The sequence below is a fragment of the Thalassophryne amazonica genome, chromosome 16 (assembly GCF_902500255.1).
Source record: "Thalassophryne amazonica chromosome 16, fThaAma1.1, whole genome shotgun sequence".
NCBI classification, from domain to species: domain Eukaryota; kingdom Metazoa; phylum Chordata; class Actinopteri; order Batrachoidiformes; family Batrachoididae; genus Thalassophryne; species Thalassophryne amazonica.
Genome location: NC_047118.1, coordinates 86,870,113 through 86,890,112, shown reverse-complemented (window position 1 = coordinate 86,890,112; position 20,000 = coordinate 86,870,113). Strand labels below are relative to the sequence as shown.

The following is a 20,000-nucleotide window of genomic DNA, read 5'->3' as shown; positions in this document are numbered from 1 at the left end:
CAAGGCTCCAACCTGCAAAGCTGATCTGGCAACAGCAATCAGAGAAAGTTGGAGCAAGATTGATGAAGAGTACTGTTTGTCACTCATTAAGTCCATGCCTCAGAGACTGCAAGCTGTTATACGAGGTCTGTCCAAAAAGTATCTGACCTTTTTATTTTTTGCAAAAACCATATGGATTTGAATCACGTGTGATTGCATCAGCCAAGCTTGAACCTTCGTGCGCATGCGTGAGTTTTTTCACGCCTGTCGGTTACGTCATTCGCCTGTGAGCAGGCTTTGTTGTGAGCAGTGGTCCACCCCTCTCGTCGGATTTTTATTGCGAATAAATGTCTGAACGATTTGGAGCTTTGCTGCATCAAATTTTTCCAGAAACTGTGAGAGACCTCCAGGTGGACACCATTCGGAAAATTTAGATGGCTTTCAGCAATGATTTTATGGGGATTGCACAGATTAAGGAGTGCTCAAGCCGGTTTAAAGACCGCCCACAGCGTCTGAGAGCACGGCGCACTCCGAGCGCCGATCAACAGGCTGAAACAACCAGATCATTTCCAACGTGAAGGCTTTGTTGATCCGGTACGTTGTCTGACTTTCACAAAAATGGCAGAAGGCGTGGACATCAGCACTTTTTCGGCACATTCTACTGTTACAGGAGTTTTTTCATGGAAAGAGAAGCGGAGGATTGCGCCACCGTGCCACTCATGGCGCGGCACAAAAGCACCTCCGTGTTGGTCTCACAGGACGGCTTTCAGACGGCTTCCGGTGGCTTTTCAGTCGTGTGACTATCCGAGAAATTGTGCATGAGCTGGACATGCCCCAACATGTCCTGTGAGGCTTCATCACGGCGTTGCTTTGCGCCATGCGGCACCACCGTGACGCGCGGAATTCCTCCGCTCCTCTTTCCATGACAAAAACTCCTGTAACAGTGGAATGTGCCGTCCATTTCCAAACTGGACGCTGTGTTTTATCCGGGACATCCTCTGACTAGCACAGGAATTGCGGAAGATGTGGACATCAGCACTTTTTTGGCACATTGAGACAGACGTGCAGAGGAATTCCGCGCGATGCGGTGGAGCCACATGGCGCAAAGCAACGCCGTGATGAAGCCTCACAGGACATGTTCTGGCATGTCCAGGCTCATCCACAATTTCTCGGTTAGTCACACGACTGAAAACCCACTGACAGCCGTCTGAAAGCCATCTCAAAGCCATCCTGTGAGACCATCACGGAGGTGGTTTTGTGCCACGCCATGAGCGGCATGGTGGCGCATCCGTCCGCTTTTCTTTCCAAGAAAAAAAGTCCTGTAACAGTGGAATGTGCCGAAAAAGTACTGATGTCCACGTCTCCTGCCATTTTTATGTAAGTCAGACTGGTTGTTTCAGCGGGGTTTGAGCCTGTCGATCGGCGCTGGGAGCGCGGCGCGCTCTCAGCAGCTGTGGGCGGCCTTTAAACCGGCTAGAGCACTCCTTAATCTGTGTAATCCCCATAAAATCATCCCTGAAAGCCATTTAAATTTTCCGAATGGTGTCCACCTGGAGGTCTCTCACAGTTTCTGGAAAAAATTGATGCAGCAAAGCTCCAAATCGTTCAGACATTTATTTGCAATAAAAATCCGACGAGAGGAGTGGACCACTGCTCACACAAAGCCTGCTCACAGGCGAATGGCGCAACCGACAGGCGTGAAAAAACTCACGCATGCGCACGAAGGTTCAAGCTTGGCTGATGCAATCACATGTGATTCAAATCCATATGGTTTTTGAAAAAAAATGAAAAAGGTCCGTTACTTTTCTAACAGACCTCGTGTATATATATATATATATATATATATATATATATATATATATATATAAACCCTCAGATTTTGCAGTGTTGTGTTTGACAAGATGTTTTAACGATTTGAAATTGTGTGGGGTGTCAGAACTCCAAAGATATGACAAGATCCCAGGACCCTTCCCCAAGGACCCCAGGGAATGGATGAGACCCCAGATTGAACAAGATCTCACAATGCACATAAACATTTAGAATAGAATAGTATAATAGAATAATTCTTTATTGTCCACCGATGTGGAAAATTGTCTTCGGCTCACCAGCACAAAAAAGACAACACTAAAATATAAACATAGTCATACAAACACATGAATAAAACAAAGATAAGATACATAAAATACATAGAAGTAAAGGAAGAAGTAGAATAAGACCTAGTAAAATAAATAAAACGTAAAATAAGATCTAATAAAGTTAAATAAAACAGAAGTAAAGCAGTTCAAGTTTTTTATTTGTGGATTGGTCACTTTTTTGAGTTCATTATGGCGACGGCATTTGGTATAAAAGATTTTTTTTAAAAGAACCTTTGGCCAGCGGAACTCTGTGGCGCCTCTCAGATGTCAAGAGCTCAAACTGACGGGACAGAGGATGAGAGCTGTCTGCCAGGACTCTGAGCTCCTCCTTATCCCGTCAGTGGAAATGTGGGCCAGAGGCTTCCCACCATTTTCCCTGCCATTTTTACAATTCTATTTAATTTGTCCTTACACTTACAACTCAAGTGACCAAACCAAACACAAAGATGAAATGTTAAAATACTTTCAATAAGTCTAGAATACACAAGCTCTAAAATCTGCGGATTAACACCAAGACAACTCAATTTTCTAAGAAGACTTAGTCGCTGTGAACATTTCTTAAAGATAAAATCAGTGTTTTCAGAGAAGCTCAAGTGACTGTCAAGAACTGTACCAAGATATTTAATAGTTTCCACCGTTTCAACAAGCTGGCCATCGAGTGAAACTGGCTGGACTGTCAGTTCTTGCTTTGTGTAAAAAACAAGCTCCTTTGTCTTAGACACATTGATTTCCAGCTTGGTGTCAAGACACCAAGCTTTCCTCTTCTTTTCTCTCTTTCAGCTGCTCCTGTTATGGCCCAGTCACACGGCACTTAACGATGGGCAACGAAGCCCAAACGAAACAAGAAATCTGGACTTTTGCTGACTTTCACTGGCATTGTTTAACCTTTGTGCAGCTACGTTCCTGCAGCTGGCGCTTCGTCAGGATTTTTAAACTGTTGAAAAATTTGAAAAAATGCCGCTGAAAACCTCAATTTATCTGTATTTTGTTTTGCTGTAGTTCTTGACAGGTTCTTCTTGTTTGCTTAGTTTTTGTAACATTAGCATTCAGTTCATTCAGTTTGACTTTGTTGGACCACCTGAATGTTTTCACACAGGGAAGCTGGTTTGGGAGCACTTTTGTGGCCTCTGTGGTGGTGCTGGTGTGTGCAGTGTGGGGCTTCTGCTGCTGCGTGTGATGTGGCGAGTGCTGCCACGGTTATGCCATGGTGCTGGCCGGCCAGGAAGAACGTGTTGGCCGCCAGCGCACGGCAGGCCGTGATCGTGGTGTTGTTCCAGCGCTCTGCGGCAGAGTAAAGAGTTGCTGCACAAAAAGTCTGTCCGGAGTTGCAGCATTCTGTCCATGAGCTCTGAAGGGCTTGCTGCCCTCCAGCCCGTACAGAGAGAAGAGCCTGCTGGCCTTTTCAGTCTGACAGTTCAAAGGTTTTGAGGACATGATCCTTGATCGCTGTCTATTTTTTTCGCAGAGGAGGGGCTTTGCAGAAGCATGATCAGCTTTGTTTCTGTGGTGCTGAGGGCCGACACAACATAATAATATTTTGTGTCATCTACTGTGATCTCTCAGAACGAACTGTGCCTCCATTTGTGCAAACCAGGTGGCAGTTTAGATGGCGTGACTTTCCAGCAGCAGCGGGCATTTGCGGGTGAACAGCTTTGATCCACAGATGTATAACATATAAAAACAGAAAACCCAGTGTGATTGCAAATGGCTGAATTCTTTTTTGAATGTTTGAGTCACTAAATCATGTACAAGGTAGTCCTTTTGTGCACGTGTACGTGCGAAAAATCCAAACGCTGAATGCATTCATCCAGAGTGAATCAGCTGTAGAGAAGGTGAAGCGTGCGTGTGTGCCTGATCCACGTACACAACGCCTGTGCATGTGCAGCCCAGGCTCATGTTTTTTTTCGTGCTTCCGTGATGAAATGAGTCAAATTTTCGTGACGGGGTTTTTTTTAACTCACTATTCATAACCCTACTCCTACCCCGACCCTAACCTTAACCATAACCTAATCTTACTCTTTCCCCCCACCCTAACCATAACCACCACCCCCCCCCCCCCACCCCCGCTTCACTTTTAATTTCGTGCAGCCATCACGGAATGAATTGGAATTAATTCGTGCTGCTGTGACAAAAATGAGGCACTTTTCGTCACAATAACACGAAACAACAGATTAATGTATATTTCGTGCTGCTGAATCACGACTTGCCGTGAGACCAGGTTGGCATGCGTCATCAGAACTGGTAGTCGAACTTGCACGTGTGTATGACTGACTTCATGATCACACAGCTGCAGCCCAGTGATCAGAAACACACAGCGCTCTCTCTCTCTCTCTCTCTCTCTCTCTCTCTCTCTCTCTCTCTCTCTCTCTCTCTCTCTACCTCCCACTCACTCTCTCTCTTACCTCTGTTTTGTGTGTGCGCATTTTGGGTGTACAGACAGCGATTAGAGTTTTGGTATTTGACAGACTGGAGAAATATTTGGCATGTTTGCAGTGTGTATTATTTTGCTGGAGTATTTAGCATGTGTGGTTAGTGTGTTGGTGTTTTTGTTTTGTTTTGGGTTTTTTTGTAAAAAAAAATAAAAAAATGAGGCATTTTATGAATGTTCAGCAAGCACATTAGTTTTTTTTTTTTTGGAGCAACATGGAGCGTGCAGTGTGTTGTCAGAGTCTGAACCAGACAGTGAGGATCCTGATGATGAAGGAGATGAACCCTCTTGTTCTGGACAAGGAACCAGAGCAGGTGGATCCACTGACGTGTGCACAGATCTCCACAGTAGGGCTGTCACGATTAGGAATTACTGGAGATGATTAATTCTCAGGCAAATAATTGCGATTGACGATTACATTGTCTGTTTTTTTTTTCTTTTTTTCCCTTTATATTCTACTATTGCGGTATGATTACACAACTCTGGAAGAACGTTTGGCTTCTCTGAAGCTGGGAATAGTGCAACATTTTTATTTTTATCTTCATTTTACATATAGTCCCAACTTTTTCTGATTTGTGGTTGTTTATGTTGCATTTCTGAAATTACAGAACTGCTATAAAGAAAAGTGTGAATATTTTATTGTGTTTTAAAACTTTGTGGAGCAAACGCAAACACCAAACTCTTATAAAGAAGGAAAAAATACCTGGACATGTGCAGGAAAACTGATATAAACTTAACAGAACAATGCAGGCTGATTTGACTCCCCATATATATATATATATATATATATATTTTTTTTTTTTTTTTTTTTTTTTTTTTTTTTTTTGTATGAATAAATCAGAATACAGTAAGAGGCAACTCAGTTTGAAATAACTAAAACATATAGCTACAGCTTAATAACTTTGAAAAATAACAGAAATCAGCAGCTTGTATTTTTTATTCTGACTCCAGTTCATTTTAGTGTGATGAAGTCATCCTTTTTTTTCCTCATCAGTCACGTTTTGTGATTGAACACTACATTAAACTCAAGATTGAACAAATACGGAAAATAACAGCTGTTAAAGTTCAGCTTTTTGTGATCTGTGCCTCTGAACATCACTGCACAGCTTTTCTGTCATTTTTGCTCAGTTCATTTATATATTCTCATTTTTAAGGATTTTTTTAGGGATATTTGACCGTTTATTTCATCTCATGATCTCATAAATTCAGTATACGATGCACACATGGTGTGAACAGGACGGTGCCGTCAGAACCGCACTGGTTCAGAAAGTACAGAGAATAAAGGCACACAGTTTGGTTTTGTTTCAACTCGGGTTAAAATCTCTCTCTGCTCCGCGCTCGCTGTCTCACGTGATGCTTCACAGCAGAACGTAACGTCTCGTGCCTCCATTCAGGAATCTCCATCCCTCATTCTGCAGCAAGTTGACTCCGCGCGCACGCATGCGCATGCACACACACACACACACAAAACACAGCTCCTTCGGTAAACTGCACATTTTAAAAGGCTTTGAACACGACGGCTGCTTCTTCTTTCTTCTTCTTCTTCTTCTTCTCCTCCTCATGTGTGCGTTGCCAGGTCTGCTGGGGACTCCCCTACCATTCTGAGGGGGGAGCAGCACATTAGTGTTTTAGCTTTTCCTCGATCCATGTAAGAGCTTTTGCAGTTTCTCTTAATTTGGTTGTATCTTCTTCAAAGATATCCTCCGTTGTTACTTTCGGGCATTCTTGCCTATTGACTTGCTGGCATTCCTCTAGTATATGTTTTTGAGTTTCCTCCTCAGCATTGCAGAACCTACAGGATACATTGGCATATTTATTCCTATAGTTGCATTTTACTGCCAGCATTCTTGTTCTTGCCATCATGATGCTATGTGCTTCCATCCTGTTTAGTTTGTCCAGGTAGGGTTTCCTTTTTCCTACTTCCAACGTTTTTACGTTTTCAATGTAATGTTTTACCTTTGATTTGATCTCTCCTTGTTCTTTGATATTCTTCTTTAGCTGTTCGCCTATTTTCCTTTTTATATCTCCTTTGCTTGTTTGATCCGTTATCTGCAGTTTTTCCTTAATCTTGTTGACTTCCCTTTTCCATGGTTTACTATTGTTGTTGATTATTCTTTTCATTAGGTCTGATCCTACTGTATTTATCCTTTTTTGGAAGTTGATCTTGTTTTTTTTTATTATATGGTCTATATCCCAGAGCCCTGTTTCCGCATACTTGATTTTTCTCTGTGTTGTTGTTGGTAGTATTAGGAGCCGTTGTAATGCTGTTTTAATCGGCCGTCTTATTCAAAATTTGAATGTCCAAATGACGGCAGGACGGCTCGCTGCCTAAAACTGTGGATTGAGAGAAAAATCAAAGACTTAAATAAAATAAACAACTCGTCGACTACTAAATTAGTTGTTAACGATTTCAATCGTCGACGTAGTCGTGACTAGTTGAGCCAGCCCTACAAAACTGAAATGCATCCACAGCGGTGCGTGGCTTTGGAACCAGAACCTCCTCACGCTCCGTGTTATTATCTGAGCCTCGCTAACCATCCGACCAAGACGAGAGGAAACAGAGTGAGTGAGGCAGCGTGTGGCTGCTGCTGCACGATGACGTCAGATTCCGAGTCGTTTATGCAACTTTGTTGATAAAATAAATAATTCACGATAATCGCGATTATGAAAATATTCACGAATATGAAAAATAATCGCGATTGGCGAATATTGTAATAATTGTGACTGCCCTACTCCACAGTGGGTCAGATCACGCACTCTGTTTGCAGCTTCTCCAGAACTCAGGCACTACAGAGCCCCGTCCCAGCGCCGAGTCCTGGAATGCAGATATGCAGACACACACTCCAGCAGTGGCTCCAGGTACATTTTGTTTAAAGCGTGGAGATCAGCATTAGCTTCGGGTTTCGTTTTGATCCTATTTCATCCCTTTTGCACTCTTGATTCGCAGGCTATTCGGTGATAAAGCTCATTCATCCACCTTTTCTCAATGATTTGACTTTTTTACTTTTTTCCCTTCCTTCAGGAATCATTGTATGCCGTGTGACCGGGACTTTAGGGGGCATCACAGCAGATCAGTTGTTTCCATCAAACCCTGTCCTCTAAATCTTACTCTGTCTCACCAACCACCTGCATGTCCTCCCTCAGCACATCCATAATCCTCCTCCATAATCCTTCTGGAGGAACCCTGAGTCCCTCCTCTGCACATGTCCAAACCATCTCAGTCTCACCTCTGTGACTTTGTCTTCAAACTCTGATATGTTCATTCCTAATCCTGTCCATTTTTCGCCACTCCCAAAGAGAATTGTAACATCTTCAGCTCTGCCTCCTGTCTTTTGTTTGTGCCACCATCTCAAACACATGTACTCAGTCTTACTTTTATTCCCCTTCTCTCCAGAGCATATCTCCACCTCTCCAGACTAGACTCAAATCAAATCAAATCAATTTTATTTATATAGGGCCAAATCACAGCAAACAGTTGCCCCAAGGCGCTTTATATTGTAAGGCAAAAGCCATACAATAATTACAGAAAAACCCCAACGGTCAAAACTTGGCAACAGTGGGAAGGAAAAACTCCCTTTTAACAGGAAGAAACCTCCAGCAGAACCAGGCTCAGGGAGGGGCAGTCTTCTGCTGGGACTGGTTGGGGCTGAGGGGAGAGAATCAGGAAAAAGACATGCTGTGGAAGAGAGCAGAGATCAATCACTAATGATTAAAAGCAGAGTGGTGCATACAGAGCAAAAAGAGGTGAATAAAAAGAAACACTCAGTGCATCATGGGAACCCCCCAGCAGTTTAAGTCTATAGCAGCATAACTAAGGGATGGTTGAGGGTCACCTGATCCAACCCTAACTATAAGCTTTTTCAAAAAGGAAAGTTTTAAGCCTAATCTTAAAAGTAGAGAGGGTGTCTGTCTCCCTGATCCGAATTGGGAGCTGGTTCCACCTGGAGAGGAGCCTGAAAGCTGAAGGCTCTGCCTCCCATTCTACTCTTACAAACCCTAGGAACTACAAGTAAGCCTGCAGTCTGAGAGCGAAGCGCTCTATTGGGGTGATATGGTACTATGAGGTCCCTAAGATAAGATGGGACCTGATTATTCAAAACCTTATAGGTAAGAAGAAGAATTTTAAATTCTATTCTGGAATTAACAGGAAGCCAATGAAGAGAGGCCAATATGGGTGAGATATGCTCTCTCCTTCTAGTCCCTGTCAGTACTCTAACTGCAGCATTTTGAATTAACTGAAGGCTTTTCAGGGAACTTTTAGGACAACCTGATAATAATGAATTACAATAGTCCAGCCTAGAAGAAATAAATTCATGAATTAGTTTTTCAGCATCACTCTGAGACAAGACCTTTCTAATTTTAGAGATATTGCGCACATGCAAAAAAGCAGTCCTACATATTTGTTTAATATGCGCTTTGAATGACATATCCTGATCAAAAATGACTCCAAGATTTCTCACAGTATTACTAGAGGTCAGGGTAATGCCATCCAGAGTAAGGATCTGGTTAGACACCATGTTTCTAAGATTTGTTGGGCCAAGTACAATAACTTCAGTTTTATCTGAATTTAAAAGCAGGAAATTAGAGGTCATCCATGTCTTTATGTCTGAAAGACATTCCTTCAGTTTAACTAATTGGTGTGTGTCCTCTGGCTTCATGGATAGATAAAGCTGGGTATCATCTGTGTAACAATAAAAATTTAAGCAATGCTTTCTAATAATACTGCCTAAGGGAAGCTCTCTACTGTCACTACAGATCACAATGTCATCTGCAAACATCATAGTCCATGGGGACTCCTGTCTGATGTCATCTGTCAACGTGTCTATGAACACTGCAAACAAGAAAGGACTCAAACCTGATCCTTGGTGGCCCACACCTGCCATACACAAGAAAAAATACACAAAAGTCATTCACATGCCATCAAGGAATGAATATAATGATACTGTGATTTTTAAATCCATAGGAGATGTTTTTCAGCAGGCCAGTATGAGTAAGATTGACAAATACATGCATTTGTAGGCCTGACTGTTCTGCAGAGGCATGGGGAAAAATTGGTTTTGTTATCAATTTCTTTTGTAGAACAAGCTTTTACAAAGTATGAAAACAGCAGGCGGCCATGTTGTTTCATCCATATTCGGGATGAAGGAGAGAAGATACAGCTTGCAAATAAGAAACTATGAACTCAGCAGTTCAAATAGCACAAAGATAAGAGTTGTCATTGCCTTTCTTCAGCAAAAACAAGCGAACTTTGGGAAAACATGAAAAACTGGGCAGCCATTTTATTTTATGCAAATTAGGCAGTGAAGGAGTAGAGACACAGCATGCTAACAATATTTGAATTCTGCAGGTCAAAATACAGAAGAATGGAACTTGTATTTCTGTTTCTAACCCAAATACAAACGGGCATTTTGTTTTATGCAAATTAGAAGGTGAAAGAGTAAAGATACAGTGGTTTTTGAACTCAGCAGATCAAAATACATAAGAATCAGACTTGTCTGCTTTTAACAGAAAATGCCTTGGGTAGTCTATTTATCTTGCCTCTGCTTCGGCTCCACCATAAACACCGTCTGCATTATTTTCACTGCCAGAATGCTCCTGGTTTGAATGTTCGTCCGAAAAATACGGCTCCAATCTGTAGGGACTAATCACTGCTGTGACAATCTCAGGATCCGAGTCAGAAATAATCCACACTTGAAGAGGAGTCAGAAAAGTTCTTGATCTCGTCACTGTCCATGCTGAGGTCCATCTGTTCCTGTTGTCGATCGAACAGACAAAGACAGGACTCTACACTCTGTGACATCACGGCAACAAGTGACCGCTGATGGAACACTGCCAGCGCACTTTCCAATAAACACACTTTTGAGAAGCTGTACAAACTTTATTTTTCAGTGACAATGAATAAAAACACTTTCAACTTACTATACTGTATGTATATTTTGCTATTTATAACAGTTTTTCCCTAATTTTTGAAGTGTCATCTCCACTTTAAAATCATAAGTAAGCAGGCAATTTAGATACCAAGGAACAAAGATTATAACAACAAAACAACAAACAAAATTATAGATATTAGTTTCTGCATATCTTATAGTTTCAGTATAACTCCATGCTTAAATAAGAGCCAGTCTATTTCCTTAAATAAATTTTAAAACGTCCCTGCAACGTTCTGCTAACATTATGCCAAAACTAGAATTTTTAAAGTGAGTTATCATCTTGATTTTACAAAATAAAAAGAAGCACTAATTACAGATGATGCTTTTAAATTATTAAGTTCCTCTTCCCATTTGATTTACGTCAGAAAAATTATTTTAAGGATCAATTCAAACGTTCTGAGAACATTCTCAGAACATTACAAAACCAGTGACATTCATGACCTTGTGAGAACCACGGGGTAACGTTATGATAAAGATAGCTGTCGGCCGGGGACCGATTCAAACGTTCTGAGGACGTTCTCACGACGTGAAGAAACCGGTGACATTCATGACCTTGTGAGAACCATAGGGTAACGTTATGATAATGTTAGCTGTTAGCTGGGTTGGTTGCCCAGTGGACATGAGATGAGATAAGATATTTCTTTATTAGTACAGCAGCAGTGTAGTATTTTGCAACAGTAAGGCGGAGTAAAATGTGCAAATAGAAGGCGTGGTAAATGCCTAGATGTGGCAAACCAAGACCATGAAAAACAGAGAAAATACTATGTACTTTGTAAGCAGTATATATATATATATACACTCAACAAAAATATAAACGCAACACTTTTGGTTTTGCTCCCATTTTGTATGAGATGAACTCAAAGATCTCAAACTTTTTCCACATACACAATATCACCATTTCCCTCAAATATTGTTCACAAACCAGTCTAAATCTGTGATAGTGAGCACTTCTCCTTTGCTGAGATAATCCATCCCACCTCACAGGTGTGCCATATCAAGATGCTGATTAGACACCATGATTAGTGCACAGGTGTGCCTTAGACTGCCCACAATAAAAGGCCACTCTGAAAGGTGCAGTTTTATCACACAGCACAATGCCACAGATGTCGCAAGATTTGAGGGAGCGTGCAATTGGCATGCTGACAGCAGGAATGTCAACCAGAACTGTTGCTCGTGTATTGAATGTTCATTTCTCTATCATAAGCCGTCTCCAAAGGCGTTTCAGAGAATTTGGCAGTACATCCAACCAGCCTCACAACCACAGACCACATGTAACCACACCAGCCCAGGACATCCACATTCAGCATGTTCACCTCCAAGATCGTCTGAGACCAGCCACTCGGACAGCTGCTGAAACAATCGTTTTGCATAACCAAAGAATTTCTGCACAAACTGTCAGAATCTGTCTCAGGGAAGCTCATCTGCATGCTCGTCGTCCTCATCGGGGTCTCGACCTGACTCCAGTTCGTCGTCGTAACCGACTTGAGTGGGCAAATGCTCACATTCGCTGGCGTTTGGCACGTTGGAGAGGTGTTCTCTTCACGGATGAATCCCGGTTCACACTGTTCAGGGCAGATGGCAGACAGCGTATGTGGCGTCGTGTGGGTGAGCGGTTTTCTGATGTCAATGTTGTGGATCGAGTTTCCCATGGTGGCGGTGGGGTTATGGTATGGGCAGGCATCTGTTATGGATGAAGAACACAGGTGCATTTTATTGATGGCATTTTGAATGCACAGAGATACCGTGACGAGATCCTGAGGCCCATTGTTGTGCCATACATCCAAGAACATCACCTCATGTTGCAGCAGGATAATGCACGGCCCCATGTTGCAAGGATCTGTACGCAGTTCTTGGAAGCTGAAAATGTCCCAGTTCTTGCATGGCCGGCATACTCACCGGACATGTCACCCATTGAGCATGTTTGGGATGCTCTGGACCGGCGTATACGACAGCGTGTACCAGTTCCTGCCAATATCCAGCAACTTCACACAGCCATTGAAGAGGAGTGGACCAACATTCCACAGGCCACAATTGACAACCTGATCAACTCTATGCGAAGGAGATGTGTTGCACTGCATGAGGCAAATGGTGGTCACACCAGATACTGACTGATATCCCCCCCCCACCCCCCCAATAAAACAAAACTGCACCTTTCAGAGTGGCCTTTTATTGTGGACAGTCTAAGGCACACCTGTGCACTAATCATGGTGTCTCATCAGCATCTTGATATGGCACACCTGTGAGGTGGGATGGATTATCTCACCAAAGGAGAAGTGCTCACTATCACAGATTTAGACTGGTTTGTGAACAATATTTGAGGGAAGTGGTGATATTGTGTATGTGGAAAAAGTTTTAGATCTTTGAGTTCATCTCATACAAAATGGGAGCAAAACCAAAAGTGTTGCGTTTATATTTTTGGTGAGTGTAAGTATATATATATATATATATATATATATATATATATATATATATATATATATATATATGAGGTCTGTTAGAAAAGTATCGGACCTTTTTATTTTTTGCAACAACCTGATGGATTTGAATCACGTGTGCTTGCATGAGCAAACCTTGAACCTTCGTATGCCTGTCGATTGCATCATTTTCTGGTGAGCAGCCTTTGTGTGAGGTGTGTGTCGTGTGCTCGGTGGATTTTCATTTCAAGGAAAAAGATGGAACGACTGGAGCAGCGCTGCATCAAATTTTGCCAGAAACTGGGCGACAGCCAGGTGGAAACCATTCGGATTATTCAGACGGCTTTCAGTGACGATCCTATGGGCATCACACAGATTAAGGAGCGGTACTGTTGTATGGCTGGGGGGGCCTGGCTGCCTTTTTGTTTCTGTCTTTTGGTTTTCCTTCCAGGTGGCTTGCATTTGGGACTGAGTGGCTGTGTTGCTGAGGTTATCATGACCTCACCCTGATCACCTGCGGCTCGTCAGGACTCACAGCTGTGGTGCATCTGTATGGATTGGAACATGGTGGCATTTAAGACTGGAGTATACAGTGTGTATTTGCCAGAGACTCGACCTTGTGACCAGACGGGTGAGATCGTCGTCTCGGGTGCCATCTCATCATCAGTGGATGCAGAGAACGTCCAGGGTTTGATGCACGGTCTGTGAAAGAGGAGGGGGTGAGGTCTCACGCTCGTCAGCACACTTCCTGAGGTACGTTAGATTTTGTGACTAACGTTTATACAGTCAGTAAATGTGGTGTCCCTCACACCTTATTATATTGAGCTGTACGTTAGTCATGTATCGGCTTCCACTGCAGTGGAGTTTTGTGAACTGGATGTTCCATGCCTGCAGGTTGGGAAGCTGATTAGTAATTAAGCCAGGAAGTGTTTGCTGTTTATGTACACCTTTGAGTGGTCTCTCTGTGTGTAGAGTGTGGACTCACATAATGGTTCCTTCTTTCACAGACTCGGTTTGTTGCGGCCACCTGGGGGGTGTCGGCGGGGTCCTTGGGTCCGAACGGCTTCTGGCTCCGGACCGTTAGCGCTGCTGGGAGCGCACCGTATCACCACCACGCCAGACCGCACACTCCTTTTGTTGTTTTGTATCACATCACTGTTATGTATTAAATTCAGTTAGCCTTTGTACCATGCTCTGCTTATTTCATACTGGGTCCTTCAAACGCTGGTCGGTTCTCCGAGCTGCGTCCGACACATAACAGGTACAACCGGTTTAAAGACGTCCGCACAACGGTGGAGAGCGATCCGCGCTCCGATCGGCCATCAATATGCTGAAATGACCAGATTATTCCAAAGTGAACGCTGTGGTGATGTGGGACCGTCATGTAACTGTCCGAGAAATTGCGGAAGAGGTGGACATCAGCACTTTTTTGGCACATTCCACTGTGACAGAAGATTTGGCCATGAAAAGAGTGACGGTGAAATTCATGCTCCTGCTAACAGCGGAGCAAAAGCGCCTCTGTGTTGAAGTCTCACAGGACATGCTGTGACATGCCCACCTCTTACACAATTTCTCGGATAGTCACACGACTGAAAAGTCACCGAAAGCCGTCTGAATCATCCGAATGGTTTCCACCTGGCTGTCGCCCAGTTTTTGGCAAAATTTGATGAGGCGCTGCTCCAGTTGTTCCGTCTTTTTCCTTGAAATGAAAATCCACTGAGCGCACAACACATGTCCTCACTTAAATGCAGAGGTGTCAAGTAACGAAATACAAATACTTCGTTACTGTACTTAAGTACACTTTTTAGGTATCTATACTTTACTCCTTTACTTATTTTTCTGCCTACTTCTGACTTCTACTCATTACATTTTCACACAAGTATCTGTACTTTCTATTCCTTACATTTTTAAAACAAACAGCCTCGTTACTCTTGGCTTCAGTTTAATGTATATATATATATTTCACATCATGTGTGCCTGTAATCAACTTTTCTGCAGCACGGCTTTGCTTTGAACCGTGAACCAATCGAAGCAGTGGTTCGCAGATTGAAGCAATGCTTCGACCTATTGCTTCGTTTATTCTTTCTTTCGCTTAATTTTCCCCCGCTAAAACCCTAAAGAGCATACTTCTGTGAGTATTATTTACCTTTTCTATGTTAAACCGACCTGTTTTGGTCTTCTGAAACAGTTGATAGATGTATTTTATAACTTAAAAACGGGAGCGACGCTAACGCGTTAGCATGTCTATGGCATTTTCAATGTTAAAACTTAGCATTAAGCAGTTCCAGCTGTCTTCACGTTTGGGTGCATTTGTTTTCAAATTGTAATATTCCTTAAATTTATTTTTGTTTATATATTAATAATCTAATGATTATTATATACAATTTTAGAGAAAGAGACAAAAAGAACCTGAACAGAAACACAACAGAAAATATAAAAGCAACTAACAATGAACATACATAAATAAATAAATAGATATAATATAATATAATAAATGTTTCCTGTGAACACCTAGTGACTCTTTTACACCTCCACTTCATCCCTGTCTTATTTAATGACAGTTTGTTTTGGTCAGACCATATTTTCAATGTGTTAATTTCTTCAGTGATTTCCTCCAGAACTATCTGCCAAACTAGAAAACTGCTGCATCCTAGTAACAGCAGAATGAATTTGAACAAGGAAAGTTGTGTTTTTTTTTTTTTTTCCTTCACTAAATGGATGCTACACTCACTGCAGTTTATTGTCTGGAATAGTCCCAGGCTGCATTTCAGAGCTTCTAGAATTGAAACATTTTCGTGCAGGTGGTGTTGGGGGGTAATTTTGGGTTTTGGGTCTTGGGCCACATGTAGAACGAATCAGTTTTTAAATTAAGCTTTCAATTCATATAGTGGCATCTACCTTTTTTTTTTTTTTTTTTTTTTTTTTTAGGTTACTTTATACTTTTATACTTTAAGTAGGTTTTGGAGCACATACTTTTTCACTTTTACTTGAGTAAAGAGGTCAAGTTGATACTTCAACTTTTACCAGAGTGTTTTTTAAACTGCAGTATCTATACTTCTACTTAAGTAACAAATGTGTGTACTTTTGACACCACTGCTTAAATGCTGCTCACCAGAAAATGATGCAATCAACAGGCGTGAAAAAGTTCACACATGCGCACGAAGGTTCAAGGTTGGCTCATGCAAACACACGTGATTCAAATCCATCAGGTTTTTGCAAAAAGTAAAAAGGTCCGATACTTTTCTAACAGACCTCGTGTATATATATGTGTGTGTGTGTATATATATATATATATATACGAGGGCTGTCAATAAAGTAAGGGTCCTTTTTATTTTTTTCAAAAACTATATGGATTTCATTCATATGTTTTTACGTCAGACATGCTTGAACCCTCGTGCGCATGCGTGAGTTTTTCCACGCCTGTTGGTGACGTCATTCGCCTGTGAGCACTCCTTGTGGGAGGAGTCGTCCAGCCCCTCGTCGGAATTCCTTTGTCTGAGAAGTTGCTGAGAGACTGGCGCGTTGTTTGATCAAAATTTTTTCTAAACCTGTGAGACACATCGAAGTGGACACGGTTCGAAAAATTAAGCTGGTTTTCAGTGAAAATTTTAACGGCTGATGAGAGATTTTGAGGTGATTCTGTCGCTTTAAGGACTTCCCACAGTGCGAGACGTTGCGCAGCGCTCTCAGCCGCCGTCGTCAGCCTGTTCAAGCTGAAAACCTCCACATTTCAGGCTCTATTGATCCAGGACGTCGTGAGAGAACAGAGAAGTTTCAGAAGAAGTCGGTTTCAGCATTTTATCCGGATATTCCACTGTTAAAGGAGATTTTTTTTAATGAAAGACGTGCGGACGGGTCCGCGCGTCGGGACGCAGCCGACGCGGTGCGGTGGCACAGGAAAAACACCTCCGTGTTGATAACCATTTGTAAAATCCAGGCGGCTTTTGATGGCTTTCAGTGGAGTGAGTATATGAGAAATTGTTTAACAGGCAGGACATGTTCCAACTTGTCCTTAAGGCTTTCAACAGAGGTGTTTTTCCTGTGGCGGAGCGTCGCGGCGGCTGCGTCCCGACGCGCGGACCCGTCCGCACACCTTTCATTAAAAAAATCTCCTTTAACAGTGGAATATCCGGATAAAATGCTGAAACCGACTTCTTCTGAAACTTCTCTGTTCTCTCACGACGTCCTGGATCAATAGAGCCTGAAATGTGGAGGTTTTCAGCTTGAACAGGCTGACGACGGCGGCTGAGAGCGCTGAGTGACGTCTCGCACCGTGGGAAGTCCTTAAAGCGACAGAATCACCTCAAAATCTCTCATCAGCCGTTAAAATTTTCACTGAAAACCAGCTTAATTTTTCGAACCGTGTCCACTTCGATGTGTCTCACAGGTTTAGAAAAAATTTTGATCAAACAACGCGCCAGTCTCTCAGCAACTTCTCAGACAAAGGAATTCCGACGAGGGGCTGGACGACTCCTCCCACAAGGAGTGCTCACAGGCGAATGACGTCACCGACAGGCGTGGAAAAACTCACGCATGCGCACGAGGGTTCAAGCATGTCTGACGTAAAAACATATGAATGAAATCCATATAGTTTTTGAAAAAAATAAAAAGGACCGTTACTTTATTGACAGCCCTCGTATATATACACACACATGCCCCAACATGTCCTGTGAGGCTTCATCACGGCTTTGCTTTGCGCCATGCGGCTCCACCTCGACGCGTGGTATTCCTCTGCACGTCTGTCTCAGTGTGCCGAAAAAGTGCTGATGTCCACGTCTTCCGCAATTCCTGTGCTAGTCAGACGACGTCCCGGATCAACAGAGCGTCCAGTTTGGAAATGAACGGCACATTCCACTGTTACAGGAGTTTTTGTGCCGCGCCATGAGCGGCACGATGGAGCATCCCTCTGCTCCTCTTTCCATGAAAAAAACTCCTGTAACAGTGGAATGTGCTGAAAAAGTACTGATGTCCACGTCTTCTGCCATTGTTGTGTAAGTCAGACGACGTCCCGGATCAACAAAGCCTTCACGTTGGAAATGATCTGGTTGTTTCAGCCTGTCGATCAGCGCTCGGAGTGCGCCGCGCTCTCAGACGCTGTGGGCGGTCTTTAAAGCAGCTGGAGCACTCCTTAATCTGTGTAATCCCCATAAAATCGTCCCTGAAAGCCATCTGAATTTTCCGAATGGTGTCCACCTGGAGGTCTCTCACAGTTTCTGGAAAAATTTGATGCAGCAAAGCTCCAAATCGTTCAGACATTTTATTCGCAATAAAAATCCGACGAGAGGGGTGGACCACTGCTCACACAAAGCCTGCTCACAGGCGAATGACGCAACCGACAGGCATGAAAAAACTCACGCATGCGCACAAAGGTTCAAGCTTGGCTGATGCAATCACATGTGATTCAAATCCATATGGTTTTTGAAAAAAATAAAAAGGTCTGATACTTTTCAAACAGACCTCGTATACACACACACACACACACATATAGCCATATACAGTGGGTAGAATCAGTTTGGTGTGCGTCCGGTGAAGCAGATTTAACAAATGTATTGCATAGTTTGTATCTGCAGGGGTGGTGGCCAAGTGGTTAATGCACTTTGTTTCAGCGCAGATGGTTCCGGGTTCAAATCCCACCCCTGCCACATTTCCACCTTGGATTTACTGTGGCGACCCTGAGTGCAAACAAGGGAGCAGCCAAAGGGACTTACTATTGCATAGTTTGTATCTACACTTACTGGGAGCAGTACAGACTTGTACAGTCTAAGATACCTGGAGAGAGTCGGACCACATACCTGACTAATTCGGTCAGCTTCTGAAACACTGGCATCTGAAGGAAGGTAATGATACTTCCCATGGCTAAAATCCTTCTTGGAACACAGCATTAACCCTCTGGGGCTGACGCCATCGTATACTACGGCTAAGACCAAGCTTTACTAAATTATAAATAACTTTTTAATGATATGAGATAGAAACGTACTTTTTTTGCTGAAAAGTTAACTCTGCAGACTTTCGACCCAGACATTGGCCCTCTTTATACTCCTCATAGAAGCTGTGTGATGACGTGCGCAATGTGAGTGTCCAATCGGTTGGTTCACCGTCACATGGTTTTCCAAAGTCCAATCGTAGGGCAGATTTACCTCACGTGAAAAGCCAAAGATGATGATGAGAGATTATGGAGTGTTACTGTCGATTTAAGGACTGCCCACAGAGCCGGACGGCGCGCCGCGCCCTGAGCCGCCGTCGTCAGCTTGTTTCAAGCTGAAAACTTCCAAATTTAAGCCTCTGTTGACCCAGGATGTCGTGAGAGAACAGAGAAGTTTCAGAAGAGGTCGGAATCAGCAGTTTATCCGGACATTCCACTGTTAAAGTAGATTTTGTAATGAAAGACGTGCGGACGGATTCGCGCGTCGGCACCCAGCCGCTCATGGCGCGGCGCCACAGCAAAACACCTCCGTGTTGATAACCATTAGTAAGATTCAGGCGGTTTTCGATGGCTTTCAGTCGAGTGAGTATCCGAGAAATTGTTTAACAGCTGGGCATGTTCAAACTTGTCCTGTAATGCTTCCAACGGAGGTGTTTTGCTGTGGCGCCGCGTGATGAGCTGTTGGGTGGCGACGCGCGAATCCGTCCGCACGTCTTTCATTACAAAATCTCCTTTAACAGTGGAATGTCCGGATAAACTGCTGATCCCGACCTCTTCTGAAACTTCTCCGTTCTCTCACGACATCCTGGGTCAACAGAGGCTTAAATTTGGAAGTTTTCAGCTTGAAACAGACTGACGACGGCGGCTCGGGGCGCGGTGCACCGTCTGGCACCATGGGCTGTCCTTAAAGCGACAGTAACACTCCTTAATCTCTCATCAGCCGTTAAAATTTTCACGGAAAACCGTCAGAATTTCTCGAATGGTGTCCACTTGGATGTGCCTTAGAGTTTCTGAAAAAATTTTGATCAAGCAAAGCGCCAGTCTCTCAGGAAGAAGTCAGACAAAGGAATTCCGACGAGGGGTGGACCAGTGCTCACTCAAAGCCTGCCCACAGGTGAATGACGCAACCAACAGGCGTGAAAAAACTCACGCATGCGCACGAGGGTTCAAGCTTGTCTGACGCAATCACAC

General features: G+C 43.2%; 1 protein-coding gene across 1 annotated transcript in view; it reads left to right on the top strand.

Moving 5' to 3' along the window:
• The window catches only part of LOC117528782 (multidrug resistance-associated protein 1-like), a 231,537-nt gene that overhangs the window by 127,695 nt on the left and 83,842 nt on the right, over positions 1-20,000 (top strand). Inside the window, exon 13 of the mRNA XM_034191407.1 lies at positions 3,266-3,405. Coding sequence (XP_034047298.1) covers positions 3,266-3,405 — 140 coding nt within the window. The remainder of the gene's footprint in view (positions 1-3,265; positions 3,406-20,000) is intronic.